This window comes from Balaenoptera acutorostrata, chromosome 8, assembly GCF_949987535.1.
Source record: "Balaenoptera acutorostrata chromosome 8, mBalAcu1.1, whole genome shotgun sequence".
Classification (NCBI taxonomy): Eukaryota; Metazoa; Chordata; class Mammalia; order Artiodactyla; family Balaenopteridae; genus Balaenoptera; species Balaenoptera acutorostrata.
The window spans coordinates 26956491-26980041 of NC_080071.1; the positions used below are offsets into that span (position 1 = coordinate 26956491).

Consider the following 23551-nt stretch of genomic DNA (forward strand, 5'->3'; position numbering starts at 1 on the left):
AAGTGCTGGGTTGAGCACTGGCTAAAGTGAGAGAAATCTGCTTTCCCTGGTGTCTCATAAAATGGATATTGGCGTCTATAAAAACAGGAAAGCCAGCCATCCAACTTATAGTTACTGACTTCCTCTCTTTCCTTTAACCTAATAACAGCCAGTGTCCAGAAGGATACATCTGTGTGAAGGCTGGTAGAAACCCCAACTATGGCTACACAAGCTTCGACACCTTTAGCTGGGCTTTCTTGTCCTTATTTCGTCTTATGACTCAAGACTTCTGGGAAAACCTTTATCAACTGGTGAGAACAGATAAAATGATTCTTCTGGGAAGTATGAAATACTGAGATCAAGAGAACTGCTATAGTATACTTTATTGCTTAGAGTGTGAGCTCATAACATCCTGTATAAAATTTAATAAAATATCTCTTCCATTTTTGCAGACATTACGTGCTGCTGGGAAAACATACATGATATTTTTTGTGCTAGTCATTTTCTTGGGCTCATTCTACCTTATAAATTTAATCCTGGCTGTGGTGGCCATGGCCTATGAGGAACAGAATCAGGCAACGCTGGAAGAGGCTGAACAGAAAGAAGCTGAATTTCAGCAGATGCTTGAACAATTAAAAAAGCAACAAGAAGAAGCTCAGGTATAGTAGCAAGCATCGAGCCTTTTTGTGTTTGTTTATCTCAGCTCTCTGACCACACTGTCGAGATCAGAGTCATTTAACGCACAAAATCAGCAGTGGTAATTGATATTCGAAACAAGTCATATGTATTTGGTAAGTGTTAGGAGCCTGTTTGGTTATTAGGAGATTATTATTTTATTTTGATGATTACTTACTGTCAATAGTAATGGCATCCAAACATGACGAATTATAATGACTTTGTTGACATTTTTTTCTCCCTTGTGACCCTTTATTCACTCAAGCTCACAAAGTAGTTATACCTACATGCCTTCAGTTGAAGTATTTTCTTAATCTTCTGAGGAAGCAGAATTCAGTTATAATTGCTTCTTCGTTAGTGTTGCTAGAGGTGGGAAAGGTCAGAAAACCAGGGTCAAACTGAGAAGATTATTTCATAGAGTCTGGAAGAAAGACAAAGACCTATTTAATATTTATTTTCTATTTCAAGTGTTTAAATGCAAGTTTGTGGATCGCATAAGGAAAACACTGGTACATAAACATACTAAATCATTACATTCTTTGCCTACTACTCTGTAAATCCTATAATTTGGCCTGATGAGGCTTCGAAATAAGGCAAGAATTTCTCTAGTTATATTTGTTTGACTTAATGTCATTAATCCAATTGCCTATATTCGTCTTTTCTTGATGTAGAGTACAGTTCCCTTTTAACACGGAATATCCTAAATATCAATATGTAATAAAGATCAGATAAATAAAATATACTGGGCTAGAAGCAACAATACTGAGCACTTTATCTTTCCAATAACTGAGCTGTTGAAATTTACAATATCAATGTGTAATAAAGATCAGATAAATAAAATATACTGGCGTAGCAGCAACAGCATTGAGCACTTTTTCTTTCCAATAACTGTACTGTTGAAATTTACAAATTCATTCAGATGCCATGATCTGGGATTTTCTTATATACAATCTATACTCTGCTTTTGTTGTGCATTTCTTAGTGAAATAATCATTTTAAGTCAAAGAGAAAAAAAGGTTTATTGAAACAAAATACTTGACTGAATTAAATTTAATAATTTACACTGGCACTAAACGTCATTGTCAAGTGGAAGTGTGATGGATCAGGTTAAAATAGGAAACCTTTAGTTCTTAAATTCTTTCCTTCTTATGATATTGTTTAAATCACAGAAGAAAATCATTATGATATTTGAGTATCTTATTCATCTTATTAGATAATTAGGAAGTGTAGTGTGAGGCTACAGGTTGAAGATCTTCATTGAAGTCACATGTATCATCTTCCCCTTTTCTGTTCATTTTAATTCTTTAATCGGTCTAACAACAATGCATTGTTTTCCAGATACATACTAGAATGGAGAATCATTTTTCAAAATCACATATTCATGATACCAAAGATAAAGTAAGCAGTAACATAGAGTTTTTCAAAGCGTATATGCAACTACCATCTCCCTTGAACCCTTCTAGGCAGCAGCTGCAGCAGCATCTGCTGAATCAAGAGACTTCAGTGGTGCTGGTGGGATAGGGGTTTTCTCAGAAAGTTCTTCAGTAGCATCAAAGTTGAGCTCCAAGAGTGAAAAAGAGCTGAAAAACAGACGGAAGAAAAAGAAACAGAAAGAACAGTCTGGAGAAGAAGAGAAGGAAGATGGGGTCCGCAAATCTGAATCTGAAGACAGCATAAGAAGAAAAGGTTTCCGTTTTTCCTTAGAAGGAAGCAGGCTGACATATGAAAAGAGGTTTTCCTCTCCACACCAGGTAAAAATATTAGATTATATAAATTGCGTTGTCATAACAAACACAATTGTTTTAAGATATGCCAGAATTTGGTTAGATAAAACTGCCTTCTTCCTGGATGGCACAATGCTTTCAGAATGGTGACGATCATTGAGTGTTTTGGTTATCACCTCAAGGAATTTGTGAGTTTTACAACTTTTTGGAATTCAGGAAAGCAGTTTTAGAGCATAGATCCCACTGGGCTTGGGAAGGCTTGTGATTCTGAGACTCCTCAGGGCGCTCTTCTACATGAGGAATCATCAGTAGATTGTTACTGTCCCTTCTTAGCTGTGGTGCCTGGACCCAGTGAATTGTAGGTTTTCTGAGTGACAGGTTCCTAGAAGTGAAGAGTGGATTCTCTCAGACCATCTGTGCAGTTGTTCCCATGCATGTGTGAACTTATGAGGAGTGTATTCTTCGTGTCCTTGTTTCAAGGGAAACCGAAGCAAAATTTTTCTGAAAATGTAATCAAAAATTTTAGGTAGACGTGCACTGAAGAAGATTTATGACGCTAAATAAGCAGTTGTGCTTAATTGCTCTTGATTATCTGTGTCTCATGTTTAAGGAGACTTGCATGAAAAGAATACCTTGACTCACATAGTGCAGAAAATGATATCTAGATGCTTCTGGCTTATGTACCAACACAAGCTGCTGAAACTTTGAAATTTAGGATCCTTAATTGTCTTTGAAATTACCAAGAGAATTACCAGAAATACGGTTTTTCAGTAGTGAAAGCTTAATATCCATACAGTTAACAGTCACCATTTGAACAACACTGATAGCAGTGATAATAGCTAACACCTACGTGGTGCATTGCTACTTGAAGCCACTCACTACAGCCCTAGGGTGGTACTATAATCTTCATCCCCAATCTGCAGATGTGAAGACAGGGGAAGGCTGGTATTCTTCGGTGAGTGCCTGTTTTGTGCTTGGCATTCTTCTTATTCTACCATAATTAATGTTAACAGCGCTGCATAGTACTACTTTCACTATTTTTTAGGCTCAGTGAAGTTAAATAATTGCCCAATGTCATCTGGTTATTAAAGGTTGAAGCGGCATTCAGATTTGGCCTGACACTAATACCCTTGAACTTTCCACTGTATCAGGCTGACTAGAAAGAATATCTTAAAAAAAAAAATCTTTTTTTTTCCCTGGCGGTCCAGTGGTTAAGACTTCACCTTCCAATGCAACAGGGTGCAGGTCTGATCCCTGGTCAGGGAAGTAAGACACCGCATGCCATGTGGCATGGCCAAAAATTTTTTTAAAATAATAATAATAAAAGAAATAAAAATATTTTTAAAAATCTTAAGAAACTGTTGAGGAAATTTACTATTTGATTTCATTTAAAAGATATGTATATTTAGGATTATACATGCTCTTTGTACATTTTTTAGTATACACAGTCACATAACCTTATGTTTAATACATATAAATTTTTATGTCAGCCTGATTCACTCCAAGTCCAGGTAACATTATAAGATAGGATAAGTTAAAGGCTTAGTGAGGTTGAATTCAAATTTGAAGTAGAATTTGTTTTAAAATAAATATCAACATTTACTCACCCCATTCATGTTGTTGTCACCATCATTATGATTACATTAGTGGAGATACTAATCTTAATAAATGTGAATTTTTAAAACATCAAATCCCCTTTTTAGAGCATTGTTTATTTTGAAGGAAAGGAAAAGGAGAAGGAGGGAGGGAGGGAAGAAGGAAAGTAAGTTACCTGAGGAAAAACTACCTAAATCTGAACTGCAAACCAACAGATACCACAGAGTTATTCCAATTTGCTTCATTTCAAGTCCGATAGAACTAATTCTAGGCAAAATAGTAAAGTCTGAAAATGTTAGGCTCTATCCCATCTGTTTCTGTAAATTTTGTCCAAAGACATAACATTTTCCCCATACTGTCTTCTTAAAACCTCTGCTTCCTAGTTGGGCATTATAGGTGATCACTCACACAACATGTAATATCTGGCTCACATTGATATTCGTTTCTGAAGTGGTATGTGTATAAAAATAGAACTAAAGATTTTTATCTGATAAAGAAGTAGACAAACAAGTAACTAAGAAGATGGAGAGGGCAATGGAGAGGCACACACAGAGAGAGAGATAAAGGTAGAGAAAGAAAGGGAGGGATGCTGAAATCATATTAATCCCACTTTGCAAGACGCTGTAAGTGCTACTGAAAATAGTGAACCAGGTTCTTAACCTGGGTACAGTGATGAAGGGTCCATAGCTTTTGTTAGATTTTTCAAGGGCCTAAGGCCCAAAAGTATTAAAAACTATTGTTTTGTAGTGACATGATAGGCAACTGTGTTGGTAACCGTTTCTACTTTCATATTGAAAAATATATATACTTTTACCATAGGATTATAATTTTCTCAGTAGAGTAGGTGGATTGTATGAAATATGTTTTAGACTTCAATATGACTTGTTAGTGTGGGAGAAGGGAAAGAAGAAAGTCAAGAGTGCAATCTCTAATGACGTCTCAAGACAACCTGAATATTTTATTTTGAAGCCTTTATAAGATACTGTTGACTTTCTGAAGTTATTATTTCCCTCCATATTTGTGATAAACCAGGAGTTTTTAGAGATCCATTTGGTTTGGCAGATTTTTTCTTATTGTCCATCCTCTATTTGTGGCATAGCATTTGATTGCTATGGATTTATGTAATCGATGTAAACAGTGGAAGTTAATGCTAACAGATGGGAAACAGTCATTTTTCATAGAGCTGCCATATGTAAACTGTGCTCTTCTGTGGCATAATTCACCTTTGAACTTTGAGAAACACTGTGTGCAATTTAATAACTTATTTCTCTCCAGCCCTTCTATTGGCTCTAATTGAGGGGAGTACTTGTAGTTAAAATAAAAACTCTTACTAAGAGTGGTACGTATACATAATTTCTACTTTATTTCTTATTGCCAAGCATTTCTTATCTGGCTTCTTTTTGAGGTAATGATAACCAGTAGGTCAGAAATTCTGTAACTGTTATGTCCTTATAGCTAATTCAAAGTTCCTTGTGAAAGGAGAGAAAGGAGACATGAAAGAAATTGGATAGTGTAGGAGAAGTTTAAAAAATACTCGTATTGGGGACTTCCCTGGTGGTCCAGTGGTTAAGACTCCACACTCCCAATGCACAGGGCCCGGGTTTGATCCCTGGTCAGGGATACTGTGTGCTGCAACTAAGACCTGGCACAGCCAAATAAATAAATAAATATTAAAAAAAAAATAATAATAATACTCATATGGAAACAATAAAAGAAAAGAATAATGAAGTTGATAACAGGATGAAAAAACATGGGTATAGGAAAAGAAGAAATAAGTTCTGCTGTGGGAGCAGATCAGTACTCTTAGATGTGTTTCTGTAAATAATTAATAAGATCATATAACATAAGATAGTGTTTAAAGATTATAGACATTTTATAGATGTTTATAGCTGTTATTGAGAAGAATATTCTTTAGCTGAAAATAAAGTTAAATGTATACTTATTAGTCAGGGAATGTAAAAAATATATGGGTACAAAATAATAATTTTAGTTAGCTTTAAATCCTTTGGAGATAAAAAGATGAAACTAGTAATGGTTAAATGATAAAGTTGGTATTCTATTAATAATCATAGAAATCCAGCTTAAGCCAGCTTAAGCAAAAAAGAGGATTAAATTATATAAATGATATCAATGAGTAGGTTTAGGCACAGCTAGATCCAAAGGCTCAAAACATGTTATCAGGGCCAAGTATTACTCCACATCTCCAGGTTCCTCCAATATGCTGATAAGATGCCCACCATGGCTCCAAACTTACATTCAATATTTTTTAGCAACCTCAATTGAAAATGCACCTCTTTCCCAACAATTATACAAGAGATTGGTGACTGTCAATGGACCATGCAGGGTCTCCTACCCATTTTCAAACCAGTCTCTATGGCCAGAGGCATGGAATACACTCATTGGCTAGACCTGGGCCATGGTCTTGCCTGGGGAGCAGTTCTTGGAGATAATCGGGGTACTGTCAACAGAAAAAGGACAAATGGGTATTGGACAAACAGAAACAAGTGCTCACTAGAGTGAGGTTGTAAAAATAGACTAGTAATAAACAGGAAATGATTTGTTGTGCTCAATGGTACTATGTTTGCGAATCAAAGTAAACTGAATGATGGCAATGACATTGTAGCCATCTAGAAAATTGTCAAATGGTTGTGACCAGATACTTAGTGAAGACCAGGTTTTTGTAAATATGGTGCTCTTTAGATTTCTTGAGACGGAAGAGTGAAAATCAGGGAATGAATCATACAGTTCTTCCAGCTTGATTTGTTTAAATTATTCATGAGGACCGTTATGAAATATGCAAAGGGAAGGAGAGAAGTTGCTCCTTGTTCTATAATTAAACAGACCTACTAGCAAGATCGGTTTTATTTTCCTCGGTGGTGAGATCTGCATCCGGGTGTGGGCACTAGTGAACTCTTACTGGTGTAGTTTTGGCTTCAAAGGATCAAAACGTAGTTGTGTACTTAATTGCTTTCCACTGGATTGTTAAATAAGAATAGTTTCTAGAGAAGGGTCTGGCAAAGATTTCAGTTCTAGGTGCCAGAAATGAGACAAAACAGTCTTCAGGGGGGTACTTCTGACTATCTGAAGTCATGGGTAAAGTAGAAGAAAATGGTAGAAAATGAGAGCTCAGAAGATGAAAATGAAGGAAGGGAGGAAAAGGGAGAGCAAAACAAAAGACCTGAACCTAGTAGAAAGTGCCAGAACCCCACCAGCAGTTGCCACAGGAGCCCTTGATTCCACCTGTCCAATGCCTTACCTTTGGTGAGTCAACAGCTATGAAATGAAGAGTCCAGGCTCATATTGTTCAGGACACCAGCACTTAATTCTGTTCATCTGTTTTTTGTTTGTTTGTTTGTTTCCTTTCTTGTTATTGATAGTCTTTATTGAGCATCCGTGGCTCCCTTTTCTCTCCAAGACGCAACAGTAGGGCGAGCCTTTTCAGCTTCAGAGGTCGAGCCAAGGATATTGGCTCTGAGAATGACTTTGCTGATGACGAGCACAGCACCTTTGAAGACAACGACAGCAGAAGAGACTCTCTGTTTGTGCCGCACAGACACGGGGAGCGGCGCCCCAGCAACGTCAGCCAGGCCAGCCGCGCCTCCAGGGTGCTCCCCGTTCTGCCCATGAACGGGAAGATGCACAGTGCTGTGGATTGCAACGGCGTGGTCTCCCTGGTCGGGGGCCCTTCTGCCCTCACATCTCCTGCTGGACAGCTCCTGCCAGAGGTGAGGCCGGTGAAACCTGCAGCTGTTGGGGAGGGAGCTGTGGCTGGTTGCAGGCAGGAATGGGTTTCGATTTCCACACGTGTGTATTTTACTGAGTCTAACGTCCAAAGGCCAGGGGTCAGTTCAATCAAGTTATGAACTTATTTTGCCAAATTGTTCAATTCAGACTTTTCTCAAATGAATTAAAAACGTAGGTTGGGTCTCATAGACTATAATTAGAAGTATTCCTTCATCATTATTACTACAGAATGAAACTTGCCAAAAAGTATAGCAACAATTTATCATGCATTATGATTAGTTAATATAAGCAAAGTAAATGCAAGAGATGATATAAATACTTATCTGAAGGATCTTGTTATCTCTGTTCCTTTAAAAGAAGAACTTAATACTTCCACTTGAAGTAGATAGTATTACTAAGTACATCTAAATCCTGCAATGCAACATTCTTCCTCTTGGCAGGTCAGAGTGCTGTAACATTTTTAGCACCCAGTCAAATGACCATTGTACATCTGTGTGGTAAAGAAGCCACTCGAAGTACCTGGTAAAGTCATGTGTTGTAATTGTTAGGGCAGATTTCAATTTTTATATTACCGTCATGAATTTTTTAATAAACATAGTGGCCCTAAATCATGCATATGAAAAAGGGTTTCAACTAAATACCAGATACTTACAGGGATATGTTATTGACATTTCCTTTGTAAAACATAGGTGCTTTTTAAGTTCGGTATTAAATAAGATTTCATTTGCCAATATAAAAATATTCTAGCAATGTCATTGGTTATACTTTATAGCTTACAGAATCATATTAAAATCTTCTCTGTATGATTCTTTTTTTTACACAATTCTACTCATTATAGTTGGACGAGCTCTTTAAGCTACATTAAAATCATATGGAGTCAGCTTGCAGTCACCTAATAGAGGAGATTCTTACCTTGGATTATAGACATAGCCACTGATCTTCTTCACTTTTTTTTTTTTTTTTTTTTTAACAAAGCAATCCCTCCAGGACATTCTTTTTTTTTAATTAATTAATTAATTTTTATTTTTGGCTGTGTTGGGTCTTCGTTTCTGTGCGAGGGCTTTCTCTAGTTGCGGCAAGTGGGGGCCACTCTTCATCGCGGTGCGCGGGCCTCTCACTATCGCGGCCTCTCTTGTTGCGGAGCACGGGCTCCAGACGCGCAGGCTCAGCAATTGTGGCTCATGGGCCCAGTTGCTCTATGGCATGTGGGATCTTCCCAGACCAGGGCTCGAACCCGCATCCCCTGCATTGGCAGGCAGATTCTCAACCACTGCGCCACCAGGGAAGCCCCTCTTCACTTTTTTCACATAGCCTCTCCCCACCACTTTCTCCCAGAGAAATGTCCAGGTATCCTGGAGTCAGATCAAATCATGAAAAAAGTAGAACTCTGTTGTGAAAGAAACTGGAAGAATGCAAAGGGAATGTCAACTTCTCTTAAAAAATAATCATGGCTAACTATGTACCAGACACTGTCCAGAACACTTTACATGCATTAATTCATTTAGTCCTCACAACAGCCCTTTATCGTAGTTACTAATATTATCCTCATTTTATAAGGAGGAAACAGGCCTGTGCATGGTGGAGCTAGGGTTTGACTCCAGGTATGCTGACTACTGAACCTACATTCTATCCGTATTGCAATATTACCTCCCATTAATTTTCTTAAATGGAAAAGAAGACATGGCCAAGGAAACAAAAACTTTCATTTTAACCCAGTGTATCTCAAAATATATTTCATCCTCAGACTACTTACATCAGAATTCCCTGGGATACTTTTCAAAGTGGAAATTCCTCATTTCCCCCTCCCTCTACCCCTGGGAACTGCCATTCTACTCTCTGCTGCTCTGAGTTTGATGAACACAGGGTCCAAAATTTCATTTATGCAAGATAAATAAATTCTGGATATGTTACTATATAGTATAGGACCTAGAGCTAACAATACTGAATTGTAAATTTAAAATTTGCTAAGAAGGTAGATCTTATGTTAAGTGTTCTTACCCCAAATAGCAACAACAACAATAATAAAAGGAGTGGAAGGAAACTTTAGAAGGTGATGGAAATGTTTATGACCTGACGGTGGTGATGCTTCATGGGTGTATACTTATCCCCAAACTCATCAAGTTGCATACCTGAAATATATACATCTTTTTACATGCCGATAATACCTCAATAAAGTGGTTTAAAGAAAGAAATGGAGATTTCTGGGCCCAGACTTACTCAGACCAAAAGGCCGAGGAGAGCAAGATCAGGGATTTCTTCTTCCTTGACAAGTATCTCACATGGTTCTTACACATACTAAAGTGTGAGTATCACTGATCTTGATAAAGGTTAATTGAACAAACAAAAATAAATCCACAACTTCTTTGCATAAATATAAAAAAAATGTCAGTCTGTCAGAAGATATTTAGCATTTATCAATAATTACCACAAAACTCCTGTCATATCAGAGAGGGTGGGATAAATCTCTGAAGGCAAATTGGGGCAGTTTGAAAGAAAGCCTAGTGTGATCTCTATTTCCTGCTGCCTTGTGTCCGTCCTTCAGTGCTGCAGTCAGGTGTGAGGCAGGGCACTGCAACATGAGCTGCAACATATGGTGCCACATGAGCTGAAGGTGCAGGCCAAAGAAGGGGCTTTGCAAGACTGCAGAGAGGAAAAGAGAACAGAAGATAAAGAGCTGCAGACAAATGCCACCCTCCAAAGCATACAATATCCTGCACTTTACACATAAATTCAACTGAAGCAATTTAACTTAAGAAAGAATTTCCTTGGTGATATCATTAGAGATTTTGGAATCTAGCACTAAAAATTAGACAGATATAGGATTACACATATAATTTTAAATAGAGCAGAAGCGACTAGATGACCTTTAAGTGACCCTATTTTTTCTTTTTCTTTCTTTCTTTCTTTCTTTCTTTCTTTCTTTCTTTCTTTCTTTCTAACATCTTTCTTGGAGTATAATTGCTTTACAATGGTGTGTTAGTTTCTGCTTTATAACAAAGTGAATCAGTTATACATATACATATATCCCCTTATCTCTTCCCTCTTGCATCTCCCGCCCTCCCACCCTCCCTATCCCACCCCTCTAGGTGGTCACAAAGCACTGAGCTGATCTCCCTGTGCTATGCAGCTGCTTCCCGCTAGCTATCTATTTTACATTTGGTAGTGTATATATGTCCCTGCCACTCTCTCACTTTGTCCCAGCTTACCCTTCCCCATCCCCATATCCTTAAGTCCATTCTCTAGTAGGTCTGCATCTTTATTACCGTCTTGCCCCTAGGTTCTTCATGACCTTTTTTTTTTTAGATTCCATATATATGTGTTATCATATGGTATTTGATTTTCTCTTTCTGACTTACTTCACTCTGTATGACAGACTCTAGGTCCATCCACCTCACTACAAATAACTCAATTTCGTTTCTTTTTATGGCTGAGTAATATTCCATTGTATATATGGGCCACATCTTCTTTATCCATTCATCTGTCAGAGGACGCTTAGGTTGCTTCCATGTCCTGGCTATTGTAAATAGAGCTGCAATGAACATTGTGGTACATAACTCTTTTTTTTCACTTATTTATTTATTTATTTATTTATTTATTTATTTATTTATTGCTGTGTTGGGTCTTCGTTTCTGTGCGAGGGCTTTCTCTAGTTGTGGCAAGCGGGGGCCACTCTTCATTGCGGTGCGTGGGGCTCTCACTATCCTGGCCTCTCTTATTGCAGAGCCCAGGCTCCAGACGCGCAGGCTCAGTAGTTGTGGCTCATGGGCCTAGTTGCTCCGCGGCATGTGGGATCTTCCCAGACCAGGGCTTGAACCCGTGTCCCCTGCATTGGCAGGCAGATTCTCAACCACTGCGCCACCAGGGAAGCCCCACATGACTCTTTCTGAATTATGGTTTTTTCAGGGTATATGCCCAGTAGTGGGATTGCTGGGTTGTATGGTAGTTCTATTTTTATTTGTTTAAGGAACCTCCATACGGTTCTCCATAGTGGCTCTGTCAATTTACATTCCCACCAACAGTGCAAGAGGGTTCCCCTTTCTCCACACCCTCTCCAGCATTTATTGTTTGTAGATTTTTTGATGATGGCCATTCTGACCGGTGTGAGACGATATCTCATTGTAGTTTTCATTTGCATTTCTCTAATGATTAATGATGTTGAGCATTCTTTCATGTGTTTGTTGGCAATCTGTACATCTTCTTTGGAGAAATGTCTATTTAGGTCTTCTGCCCATGTTTGGATTGGGTTTGTTTTTTTTGATATTGAGCTGCATGAGCTGCTCGTATATTTTGGAGATTAATCCTTTGTCAGTTGCTTCATTTGCAAATATTTTCTCCCATTCTGAGGGTTGTCTTTTTGTCTTGTTTATGGTTTCCTTTGCTGTGCAAAAGCTTTTAAGTTTCATTAGGTCCCATTTGTTTATTTTTGTTCTTATTTCCATTTCTCTAGGAGGTGGGTCAAAAAGGATCTTGCTGTGATTTACGTCATAGAGTGTTCTGCCTATGTTTTCCTCTAAGAGTTTGATAGTGTCTGGCCTTACACTCAGGTCTTTAATCCATTTTGAGTTTATTTTTGTGTATGGTGTTAGGGAGTGTTCTAATTTTGTACTTTTACATGTACATGTCCAGTTTTCCCAGCACCACTTACTGAAGAGGCTGTTTTTTCTCCACTGTATATCCTTGCCTCCTTTATCAAAGATAAGGTGACCATATGTGCGTGGGTTTATCTCTGAGCTTTCTATCCTGTTCCATTGATCTATATTTCTGTTTTTGTGCCAGTGCCATACTGTCTCGATTACTGTAGCTTTGTAGTATAGTCTGATTCCTATAAGTCAGGGAACCTGATTCCTCCAGCTCCGTTTTTCTTTCTCAAGGTTGCTTTGGTTATTCGGGGTCTTTTGTGTTTCCATACAAATTGTGCAATTTTTTGTTCTAGTTCTGTGAAAAATGCCAGTGGTAGTTTGATAGGGATTGCATTGAATCTGTAGATTGCTTTGGGTAGTATAGTCATTTTCACAATGTTGATTCTTCCAGTCCAAGAACATGGTATATCTCTCCATCTATTTGTATCATCTTTAATTGCTTTCATCAGTGTCTTATAATTTTCTGCATACAGGTCTTTTGTCTCCTAAGGTAGGTTTATTCCTAGATATTTTATTCTTTTTGTTGCAATGGTAAATGGGAGTGTTTTCTTAATTTCGCTTTCAGATTTTTCATCATTAGTATACAGGAATGAGAGATTTCTGTGCATTAATTTTGTATCCTGCTACTTTACCAAATTCATAAGTGACCCTATTTTTTCCTTCCAACTTTGTCTTTCTCTGACAAGGCAAAATATTTTAAATTCCTAGAGACAACTTTTTAATTTAAAGAGCTTTAGTTTCAGAGAGGGGTTATTTCTTTTCTCATTAATTTTACTTTTCTTTCACAGTAAAATTAATTTTAGAGTGACCTAAATGAATGTTTATTCCCATTAATGACAATCCTATCAATTGAGTAGAAAGTATGCTTTTGAATATGTGTGCATTAGAGGCATGGAGTTTAATAAAATAATGTTAATTATTCATAGCACAATAAAGTAGATGAACAGGACTCATATTACTATTTTAGAAATAAGGAAAATCCTCAGAGAACTAAAAGTGACTTCTTATTTATTATTAGCACTCAGACCCACATTAGGAATGCTTGAGTTTTGCCCTTTTTTCCTGTGACCATTAACTTCATTGTTTGAGCTCCTGACATAGGAATAAATTTCTGCCCATATTGAAATTCTGGTGAGTTTATTTTGGAATAGAAACATATCAAGTCATTACAACATTGCTAAAAATCAAAGACCCCCCCCCCCAATTTGATGTTTTGCCTTAAATTAGAGTTTCAATGCCAAGGATGGATTGTGTTGTAAGTGTAAGACAAATTTATAGATAGTTCTAAAAATTACTTTTATTATTAAGGATGTTGGGAAATGTTACCTGTCTATAATGAACAGAAACATTTTAAAGTGGAACTCTCATTTTAGGAGAACATATTAGGGAAGACTTTAAAGTTCTTTTCATGCATTAAACCACATGAATATATATAAATAAAGATCTAATAGCTCAACCTGTGAGTAAATCAAAGAGTGATATGCTTCAGTTTGAAGTCCTAGATAGGACTGACTGAAATGCTAAAAGGTTATCTATCCTGTAATAGGCATGATCCCTCCAACCCAAAGCTCCAAGTTGGAGGAATTAGAAAAGTCCATCTTGATCACAAACCCAGACATCCCTGAAAGCTAAGAATATGATGGGCTTTTAAACACTTCCCAAGAATGATGATTCCAGCAATGTCTTAATGAGATGTTTACATCTGAGAAAGCATGGTGAATACTTAGTTAAGTAACACCTATTACAGGAACACTTTGGATTTTGCTACCCTTAAAAATAATAGTTATTTCATATGAATTTTTTTTTTTTAGGGCACGACTACTGAAACGGAAATAAGAAAGAGACGGTCCAGTTCTTATCATGTTTCCATGGATCTGTTGGAAGATCCTACAGCAAAGCAAAGAGCAATGAGTATGGCTAGTATTTTGACCAACACCATGGAAGGTATGTCAAAAGTCTTACAGCACAATTACTTGGCAGTGCTCTGGTAATGATGAAAAAAACTCTCATAAATTCCCAGAAAATTCTTCCTGACTTGACACCAAATCATCATTATGTCTTTTACTAAATAAAAGTAAAATCCAGGTCCAACACATGGATCCTGTTGTCTCATACAGAGTTTTACATTTAGCCTCCAGGAATCTACTGAAAATTCGAGGTATACTTGGAATACCACTTTGGTAGATTAAGTTCTAAGTTGTTGAAGCTTGTTATGTGCATGACATAAAAAGGAGTGTAATGATAAATGTTTATTTTTATGGTGATGCTAACCCATTTAAATTGTATTAACTGCTTGAGACTCAAGCTATAAACTCTTTTGATTTAACCAGTTGTATAAATGAAAAAATGAGAATTAGAGTTTGATATTAACCTCTTTGAAGCAAAGTTTTCAAAATTTTGTAAAACTACTTTTGCCTCTCTCTGATCAGATATTACAATATCTTAGCTTTCTCTTTAGTTGCAGATTATACGTGAGTAGTGAATATATTGTTTAGAGGTCTGGATCTTATAATTCCAAAATAAACACTTTGAGGACAGCTTGATTTGCGATCAATCATTGGCTCTGTGTGTTAGCTTGGGACTCTACACTTATTTCTTCATCAGTAAAGTGTGGATAATGACGTTTAGATTAAGGTTGTTGTAAAGATTAAATAAGGCCTCATATATAAAGCACCTATGTATGTAGAAGCACCTGGCATGTAGAAGACAGTCAATAAATATTATTATTGGTTGTTTTATTGTTGTTTTGTTAATTCACATGTTTGTGCCTTTCCATACTGTAAGTGAATTCAGACATCAACTATCAACTTCAGCTACTTGGAAAATACTTTCATGTAAAATATATTCTGTCCTCCTCCCTTGCTGTCCTTTCCCCTTTTCTCCTTTTCTCTTTTATAACCCCTCCCTTTTCTTCCCCTCCAAAGTGTGTGTGTGTGTGTGTGTGTATGTGTGTGTGTAGATGTGTCACAGGAAAAAGAAAGATGGAGAATGAAGGAGAGAGCGCGAACATGTGCTCATGCCTTTCTTCCTGTTAGTTATAGTTTCTCTTGATACTGGATAGATTCTTGCAATAATTATTTTCCAGTCTGAATGCAAAGGTCCCGTGATACTAATATCAGTACCAAAAGCCTAAAAGTCACAGCCAGGAAAATCTCACAATGTAGATGGTCTTACATATCACAGCCATGTCAGTTACTGCAGGACCCAATTTTCATAATGTCCTAATGCAATATCAGAAATCTTTTCACTGATTTCTATGGAATATTAAACTCAGTACGTTCTTCCCCAACCTCGCCTGCGTTAGCTTGCACTCCCTCTTCCCCCCCAGCTGCCAGTAGCTTGCTCCTCCCTGTCCCTCCAGGTAAATCTTTTGAAGATTCTCTGGTCTTCTGCTCCTTGCCATAGCAAAACCACTGAGAGGAAGCTGCCAGTGGTTCTGCTACCGATGTCAGCAGCATGTCTGCTCCCTAAAGCAAGAAGTAGAGAAGGAGACAGGGTAAGTCTAAATTAACAGTCCTACTTTGAACTTCTGATAGCATTAAGTTTGGGCTAACTTAAGAAATTACTTAAAAAACATCAACCCACCACCACAAGATTGGACTTGTCCACTAATTAAGATATGGAGTTAAAAATGAGTGCACCCACATCGCCCTCCATGTAAATGTGTCTCATGGACTTGCTTAGAATGAAAAGGATGTCCTAGAGATAAGTGTAACTTAGGAAGCAGGAGACTGAGTGTTTGGTTTTAATATCTGCAGAGCTTTTAACTTTATATTTATGTGAGGAAAAATGGCTGAGTTTTCATTCTGTTTTTCATTGGTTGTGTAGAATGCAAAGCCTACTTTTCTTTATTCGGTTATATCTAAACATTTTGAATCTGGCATTAATCAAGGCTTGTTTTTAGCAGTACATAGCGTATACATGCAACTAGAGCTGTCTTTAATATAGTCCTTTTTTGTTCCTAATAACAAACAGTGGAAAGGTGTCTTAGGTTGACATAATCTGTTTATTTGGAGATCCTTCCTTCTAAGTCTAATCATGGTTTAGTTCACCTTTCCTTTTTGGAACCAGGCTTGTTGATCCAGGCTGGCAACTTCTGTTTTCCTTCTTTTGAACTACAGCTAAGTCTTCATTGTCCAGGCAATGAATGAATGGCCTCCTACTTAATGACACTGTAGGAGATAAGGAAAAATGAATTGTTTGCTTTTCAAGTTTTTTAAATGCAAAAGCCATATGGAAATGTTTCCAGGTCAAATCCTTGGGAAGGTGGTGGGAGGGTGAGGTACAAGCACTGAGGAATTGAGGGGAGCCAGCAAAAGATCTAAACTGGGCTGTAAATGATTTTCAGTGTGGATAACCCACCCAGGAATAATGGAGACGTGGCTGTAGTTCTCCCTGAGTGCTTTGTTTTGTTTCAAAGTGTGATATTCTTTTTTTTTTTATTTTTTAGCATGAATAATTGAATGATTTTATTTTAGAATTTAATAACTCTGCTCCACTTTTTCGTGGTGTCAAGACAAGCAACACTGGCTGCATTTTGCCTTTTGAACTTTTCTCTGATTTACTTTTTTCCACACAGTTTCTATTTGCTTCTCTTTATCTGCTTAATTACAAGTAACATTTTAAGAAATACTTATTCTGACTGTACACAGGCAAAGAGCTTTTTTCAATTCTCTTTTGTTATTTACTGTAAGTAGTAAAGCCTTTTTACCTTCAGTATAAATATGGGTTTATTTGGGAGTCTTAAAAGCTTCTACAAAACAGTGCATAATAACTATATTTATATTTTTCTTCTGGTTTACAATTCAACTATTGTTTACTGTTTAAAAAATTACATTTAAGAGAAAAGGAAATAAACTGGGTACTTGAAGAATTTCAGTATATAAAGAGACAATTGAAGAATCTACCTCTCATGGAATTCTGTTAAAAATAATAAGGAAATTAATTTACTTTAGGGAAGTAGTAAACTTTATAATATTAGTAGTGAATGTTTATCAGCAAAGCAAAAATCACTACCTATGGTCATGTTTGCCCATTGCATAAACTCTCTTGAAAAGTTTAATTCTTAGTAAACTGTACCAGGTTTGGAGGGATATTCCAGTTGCCACAGTAGTAATACTAAAGTGACCAACCAGAGTCATGCTATGGATGAACAAAGAATCTTTTCCTCTATTTTAGTGCTGATCGGTGATGGTCTCACATTTGGCAGGGCAGGTAACAGAGTGTGCAGCAATGATATTGGCAGAAAACAACAACTTCTGAATTCTTTTCTCACTCAAGAGTTGATTAAGAGAGAAATATACCAAAGGAAAAGAGCAGATAATTTCCCACTTCCTCATTCTCCCAAATTCTTTGCCAATATTTACTAAGTTTCAGTATTTTGAGTGTCACCTTATAGATCTGTGCATTTCTGTCTTTTCTCTCCTATTATTTAGTTGAAATTCTTTTTGAAATCATTGTATTTTTTTTAAAATAAATGTATTTTTATATGAAATCTTATAAGTTTGGTGTGATAGTTATACATTTTAATATATTAAAATAAATGCATACCATTAAAATTTATGAATTCTACGTATATTCTACCTAAGCTCCTCTTGTATTTTACCAGTAGTACATAAGTCCCATTTTGTGAAACAGTGAAGTTCTCAGTTTCTTAGGTTTGATATTTCCTCTTCTTTTGTGCCATCTAGTTAAATTAAGAAATACTGCTGAGTTTAATATACAGGCCTGTATCTAATTAGGCTTAACTAGAAACTTTTTAACTAAGACTGGTGACACTGACAAAACTATCTCATTGAAATACACAAAGAACATATCTAATCCAAGAAACTGAGATTCAGCATGACTGATAAAGGTTTTAAAGACATCTCCTGAGAGGTGTTCTTTGATAATATATATCTTGCTCTATCTGGAACAGAGATGAGCTTTAAGTATACTTAACACAAGTCCTACCCATTAATTTCTGATAGCCTTAAAGATAATTATCAGACTGTTTAATATTGTAGATAGAATCTTGGAAACCATGTTTAACTAAGATAAATTTGGAAAGTTTACTAGCCTTTCTGTGCCCACACTTTTTATGACAGCTAATCCATTGTAAGTGCTTTCCTGCTCAACCATCAGATTAACCTATAATGCCTTTTAACAACTTTAGATTTTTTAAAAATCACTTTCAGTTTAAACCAAAGGCTGCTTAATAGGAAGGAAGCAGTTTTCATAAGTATTCTAATCTTTTTCTTCCAGAACTTGAAGAATCCAGACAGAAATGCCCACCCTGCTGGTATAAATTTGCTAACATGTGTTTGATTTGGGACTGCTGTAAGCCATGGTTAAAGGTGAAACATGTCGTCAACTTGGTTGTGATGGACCCTTTTGTTGACCTGGCCATCACCATCTGCATTGTCTTAAATACCCTCTTCATGGCCATGGAGCACTATCCCATGACGGAGCAGTTTAGCAGTGTGCTGTCAGTCGGGAACCTGGTAAGGCTCACTGAGGGTTACTCTACCCACTGAAAGAGTTCATGATTGCCTTAATGAATTTCACATATCACTCTCAAATTAAATATGAATTAATTGGTCGTATATACCTGGACAGCAAAAGTTCAGCATCACTTTTTTATAACAAAAATATATTGCTACAGTTTAGCAGTGGAAAAGATTCAAAGATTTTATGTATAGTTTGATTTAGAATTAAATATAAATTGCCCATTCATTACAAAGATTATTATGAATTATGGAGGATACTGATTTATGGTAAAATCCTGATGTGTTTCTCAGGTATTTAGAATAGATTCTTTCAGACATGTCTACATTTGCCAAACAAATTATAAAATATGCCAAGTCAGATAATTTTGAAATGTCATCTGTTCATAACTGAAGATGGATTTTTAAGAGAGGAAACATCATAGAGGTTATTATTTCTGTTTGAATTTGTCCTATAAATTTAAGAATTTATAAATGATTAATTTCTGCATACATTTTTACTTAAAATTTTGTATTAACATTCATGGATACATGGTAGAATGATAGAAATGAAAGTAAAGTGGTCTTTTACAGAGAAACAAAATGAATAAATTCAGGCAACAAAAATATATTAATATCAATATGAGGCTTATTAAGTTCTCATGAACCTCCCAACTTGATAAATGAACATATAAACAGGTTCTATATGATAGTAAATGATATATTCTGAAGTATAATACACAATATTTTTAGGCTCTGAAGTAACCACTATTTTTTTATTATAAGCCAGATAGGTCTTAACTGATAAAGTTAACATATATATGCTGACCACTTATTTTGTACCAGGCATTGTATTAAATGGTTTATGTAAAATCCCTCTCTCTAGGTTCCCACAAAGTCAGTCCTTAGGTAGATACTACGAATGTCTGCATTTTACAGTGGGAGAAACTATACCAATGAGAAATTCACAGAGCAATGGAAGCTCTGAATACTATATCAGAGACTCTAAAAGATATTTCGGAGACTATTTTAAGCTGTGGCCAAAAATCACAAAACTTTAGGAAAGAACAGTAACATTACCTAGTCCAAATTTTTTCACATATATAGGAATCACTTCAACATTATCTATAAAAAGTGAGCAAGGGATCAAAGAAGCTTTATGGAGGTGGATATTAGGAAACAACTCAAATGGGCTTAAGCAAAAATAAAGATAAATCATTACTTCAAGTAACTAACGTCCATTTGGGCATAGATCCACGTTTTAATCTGGCTAGATTCAGGTTCTCAGTCAATGTCATTGGGAGTTAGCTTCTTGCCAACTTTTTCCCAGTATGTTTTTTCATCTCTGGCTGGGTATTCTATTGATGTCAATGGTCTACCAACTTTTATCCTGACACAGCTCTTTAAGCAGAAGGATTGTGCCTCCTAACTAGTGGTTCTAACAAAAGCCCAAGAATTGAATATCATTGGCCTGGTTGGAGTTACATGACTATTTCTAAATCAGTCAGTTAATATGATTCTAGGGTTAGAATGCCCTATTTGGCCAAACCAGAACCATGTCTTATCACTAGAGACAGAGTAAATGAATACAATTATGAAGAAGAAAATTAGGTCTACCATTATCAGAAGAAGAGAGAGTGGATGCTGGAAAGACATAAACAACAAATGGACAGTTCAAAATAGGACTTGTCTTATGTGTTAAGGAAGATAATGAAATAGTAGAAAATATATAGACAGGATTCACATTCTTCTCAAGTACATATGGAATATTCCCCAGCATAAGCGATAGGTAGGTCATAAAACAAGCCTCATTAAACTTAAAAAGATTGAAATCAAAGTACTTTTTCTCACAAAAATAGAATGAAATTAGAAATCAATAAACAGGAATTTGGAAAATTTATAAATATATGGAAATTAAAAGCATACTTGTAAATAACCGATAGGTTAAAAAAGAAATCACAAGAAAAATTAGAAAATACTTTGAGATGAATGAAAACGAAAACACACCAAACTGAAATAGTGCCTAGAGGGAAATTTATGCTGTAAATGCCTATAGTAAAAAAATAATACCTCAAATCCATAATCTATATTTTCATCTTAAGAAACTAGAAAAAAGAAGAGCAAACTAAATCTTAAGCTAGCAGAAGAAAGGAAATAATAAAGAATAGAGTGGAAATGAATGAAATAGAGAATATGAAAACATCAGAAAAAAATCAACAAACCCAAAAGTTGATTTTTTGAAAAGAGCAATAGAAATGACAAATTTTTAGCTATACTTACCAAGAATAAAGAAGATTCAAATTACTAAAAGCAGGAATGAAGAGGGGACATCACTATTGATCTTACAGAAATAGAAAGGAGTATACAGAGTACTATAAATAATTGTATGCCAACAAATTAGATAACCTAGAGGAAATGGACAAATTCCTGAAAGTAACAAACCACTGAAACTGACTCAAGAAGAAATAGAAAATACGAAAAAACTTATAACAAGTAAAAATTGAATTAGTAATCAAAAAATGTTCCCACAAAGGAAAGCTTAGGCCCAGATAATTTCTTTGGTGAATTCTACCAAATATTTAAAGAATTAACACCAATCCTTCACAAATTGTTCCAAAAAAAAAAAAGAATAGAAGGAAATACTTCCCAAGAGTTTGGAATTTAAAGCTGACCAAGATGGAGAAATTGAACAAAGACTTTGGGCTTTCCTTTAAAACCCCAAAGGGGTTACACTTAAGGAGTAAAGGCTATGTCAGAGAACCAGAAGATTCAACTAGGACAAAGAGCAAACCAAAATAGCTGTGCCCTACCTAAGTATTAAACCAAACTACCGTAAGTTCAAAGTGGCCAACCTATAATTTAACTTCCTGCTAGGACAAAAATCAGTACTTTTTGGAGGAAAATAATTGAATCAAAACTCTCTACAACACATTATTCACATCACATAAAAAATTACATGATATGTGAAGAAATAGGAAACTGTAACTTTAGTTGAGAGAAAAAAATACTCAATAGAAATAGATCCAGAGATGGCTGAATTACTAAAATTAGCATTAAAGGACTTTAGAGGACCTATTATAAATGCATTTAACAAATTGAAGGAAAAAAATGGTCATCAAGAATAAACAGATGGAGAATATGAGCAGAAAAAATGGAAACTATATAAAAGAATTATCTAGACATTTTAGAACTGAAAAGTACAAACTCTAAAATGAAAATTCACTGGATGAGTTTAAAAGAAAATTGCAGATGTCAGAAGAAAGTGTCAAACTTGAAGCAAACCAATAGAAATTATCCAATTTGAACAGCAGAGAAAAACTTACAGGAAAAATGAACTAAGTCACACTAATCTGCAGTAACATCAAGTGGTCTAATATTTACATAAGGGAGACTCAGAAGGACAAAAGAGAGAATGGAACAAAACAAATATTTGGAGAAATAATGGCCAAAATGTTCTCAAATTTGATGAAAGATATTAACTTAGACACCTTAATATTAAATTGTAAAATTTCAGTGAACGTCAACAAGGATAAATATAAAATTAACTACATTGGGCACATCTTAGCCAAGCTGTGAAAACAAAAGAAACTTCTAGAAGCAACCAGAAGAAAAATACATATTATATACAAAGGATTAACATCTCGTCAGAAACAGTTCAGGCCATAAGAAAGTGGCCTGATGAAAAAAAGAAAAAAAGAAGTTAAAACATTATTCTATGGTGAAACTATCTATCAAAAACTGGTGTGAAATAAAGAATTTTAATATAAACAAAACCTTAAAAAAGTTGTTACACCAGAATTATGCTGCAAGAAATACTAAAGGAAGTTCTTCAGGCTGAATGGGAAGAACGTATTAGATGGAAATTTGAGAATGATGGTCACTAGAAATGAATAAATGTGGGTAAATAGAAAATACTGGTTTTTTTCCCTTATCTTAATTTCTTGAAAAGACAGCTGATTATTTAAAGCAAGCGTTTGTAGCATATGTAAGTATAAAATACATGAAAATATTAGCACATGTGATTGGGGTGGCCAAGATTTCTTGGAAAAGAGACAAAAAGTGCTATACATTATTTAAATATTTATAGAATATTCAAACAATAGAATTCTACTCAACAATAAAAGGAGGAAAAACTGGTAATACATGCATGGGTGAATTTCAACTTGAAGTATTCAAGAGATATTTGGAAAAGTTAGCAAGACTCTCACGTTTCTGAGCTGGCCACCGAGGTAGAGAGTCATTCCATTTACTGAGTTAGCAAATACCAGAAGAGAAGCACGGTTGTGCAGAGAAAGTGATGAAATGAATTTTGGACCTGTTGAATTTGAGGTACCTGTGAGACAGTTATCCAGTGGAGGTGCTGAATAAGGAAATAAGGATGTAGTTCTGGAATTCAGGAGATATGCTTGAATGGGAAAATAGATTTCAAAATGTAAATTTATTGTAAAAGGAAAATTAGATTAAGAAGGTTGAGGACAGAAAGACCTCTGAAGAAATCCAGTGTTGAATGATTTGTTGGAGGAAGAAAAGCAACAGAGAAGTATCCAGGGAGATGTGGATCACTGAAGCCAGGACAGAAACTATTTTAATGAACAAGGAACAGACAACGTTGTGAAAAACTCCTAAAGAGGCAAGCAAGATAACTACTAAAAGTTCAATTGAATTGATCAATGGCAGTTTCGGTTATGTTGGTGAAATTGGTTAAAGCAGTTTGTGCTGACTGGCAGGT

The 23551-nt window shown here is 35.8% G+C and overlaps 1 protein-coding gene across 7 annotated transcripts in view; it reads left to right on the forward strand.

Annotated features, from left to right (window-relative positions):
• LOC103019313 (sodium channel protein type 2 subunit alpha) overlaps nt 1–23551 on the forward strand; it is a 150178-nt gene that overhangs the window by 76633 nt on the left and 49994 nt on the right. For all 7 annotated transcript variants that reach the window (XM_057550729.1, XM_057550732.1, XM_057550728.1 and 4 more), the window contains 6 exons: nt 149–290; nt 432–638; nt 2118–2405; nt 7352–7699; nt 14170–14302; nt 18602–18840. In XM_057550729.1, coding sequence (XP_057406712.1) covers nt 149–290; nt 432–638; nt 2118–2405; nt 7352–7699; nt 14170–14302; nt 18602–18840 — 1357 coding nt within the window. The remainder of the gene's footprint in view (nt 1–148; nt 291–431; nt 639–2117; nt 2406–7351; nt 7700–14169; nt 14303–18601; nt 18841–23551) is intronic.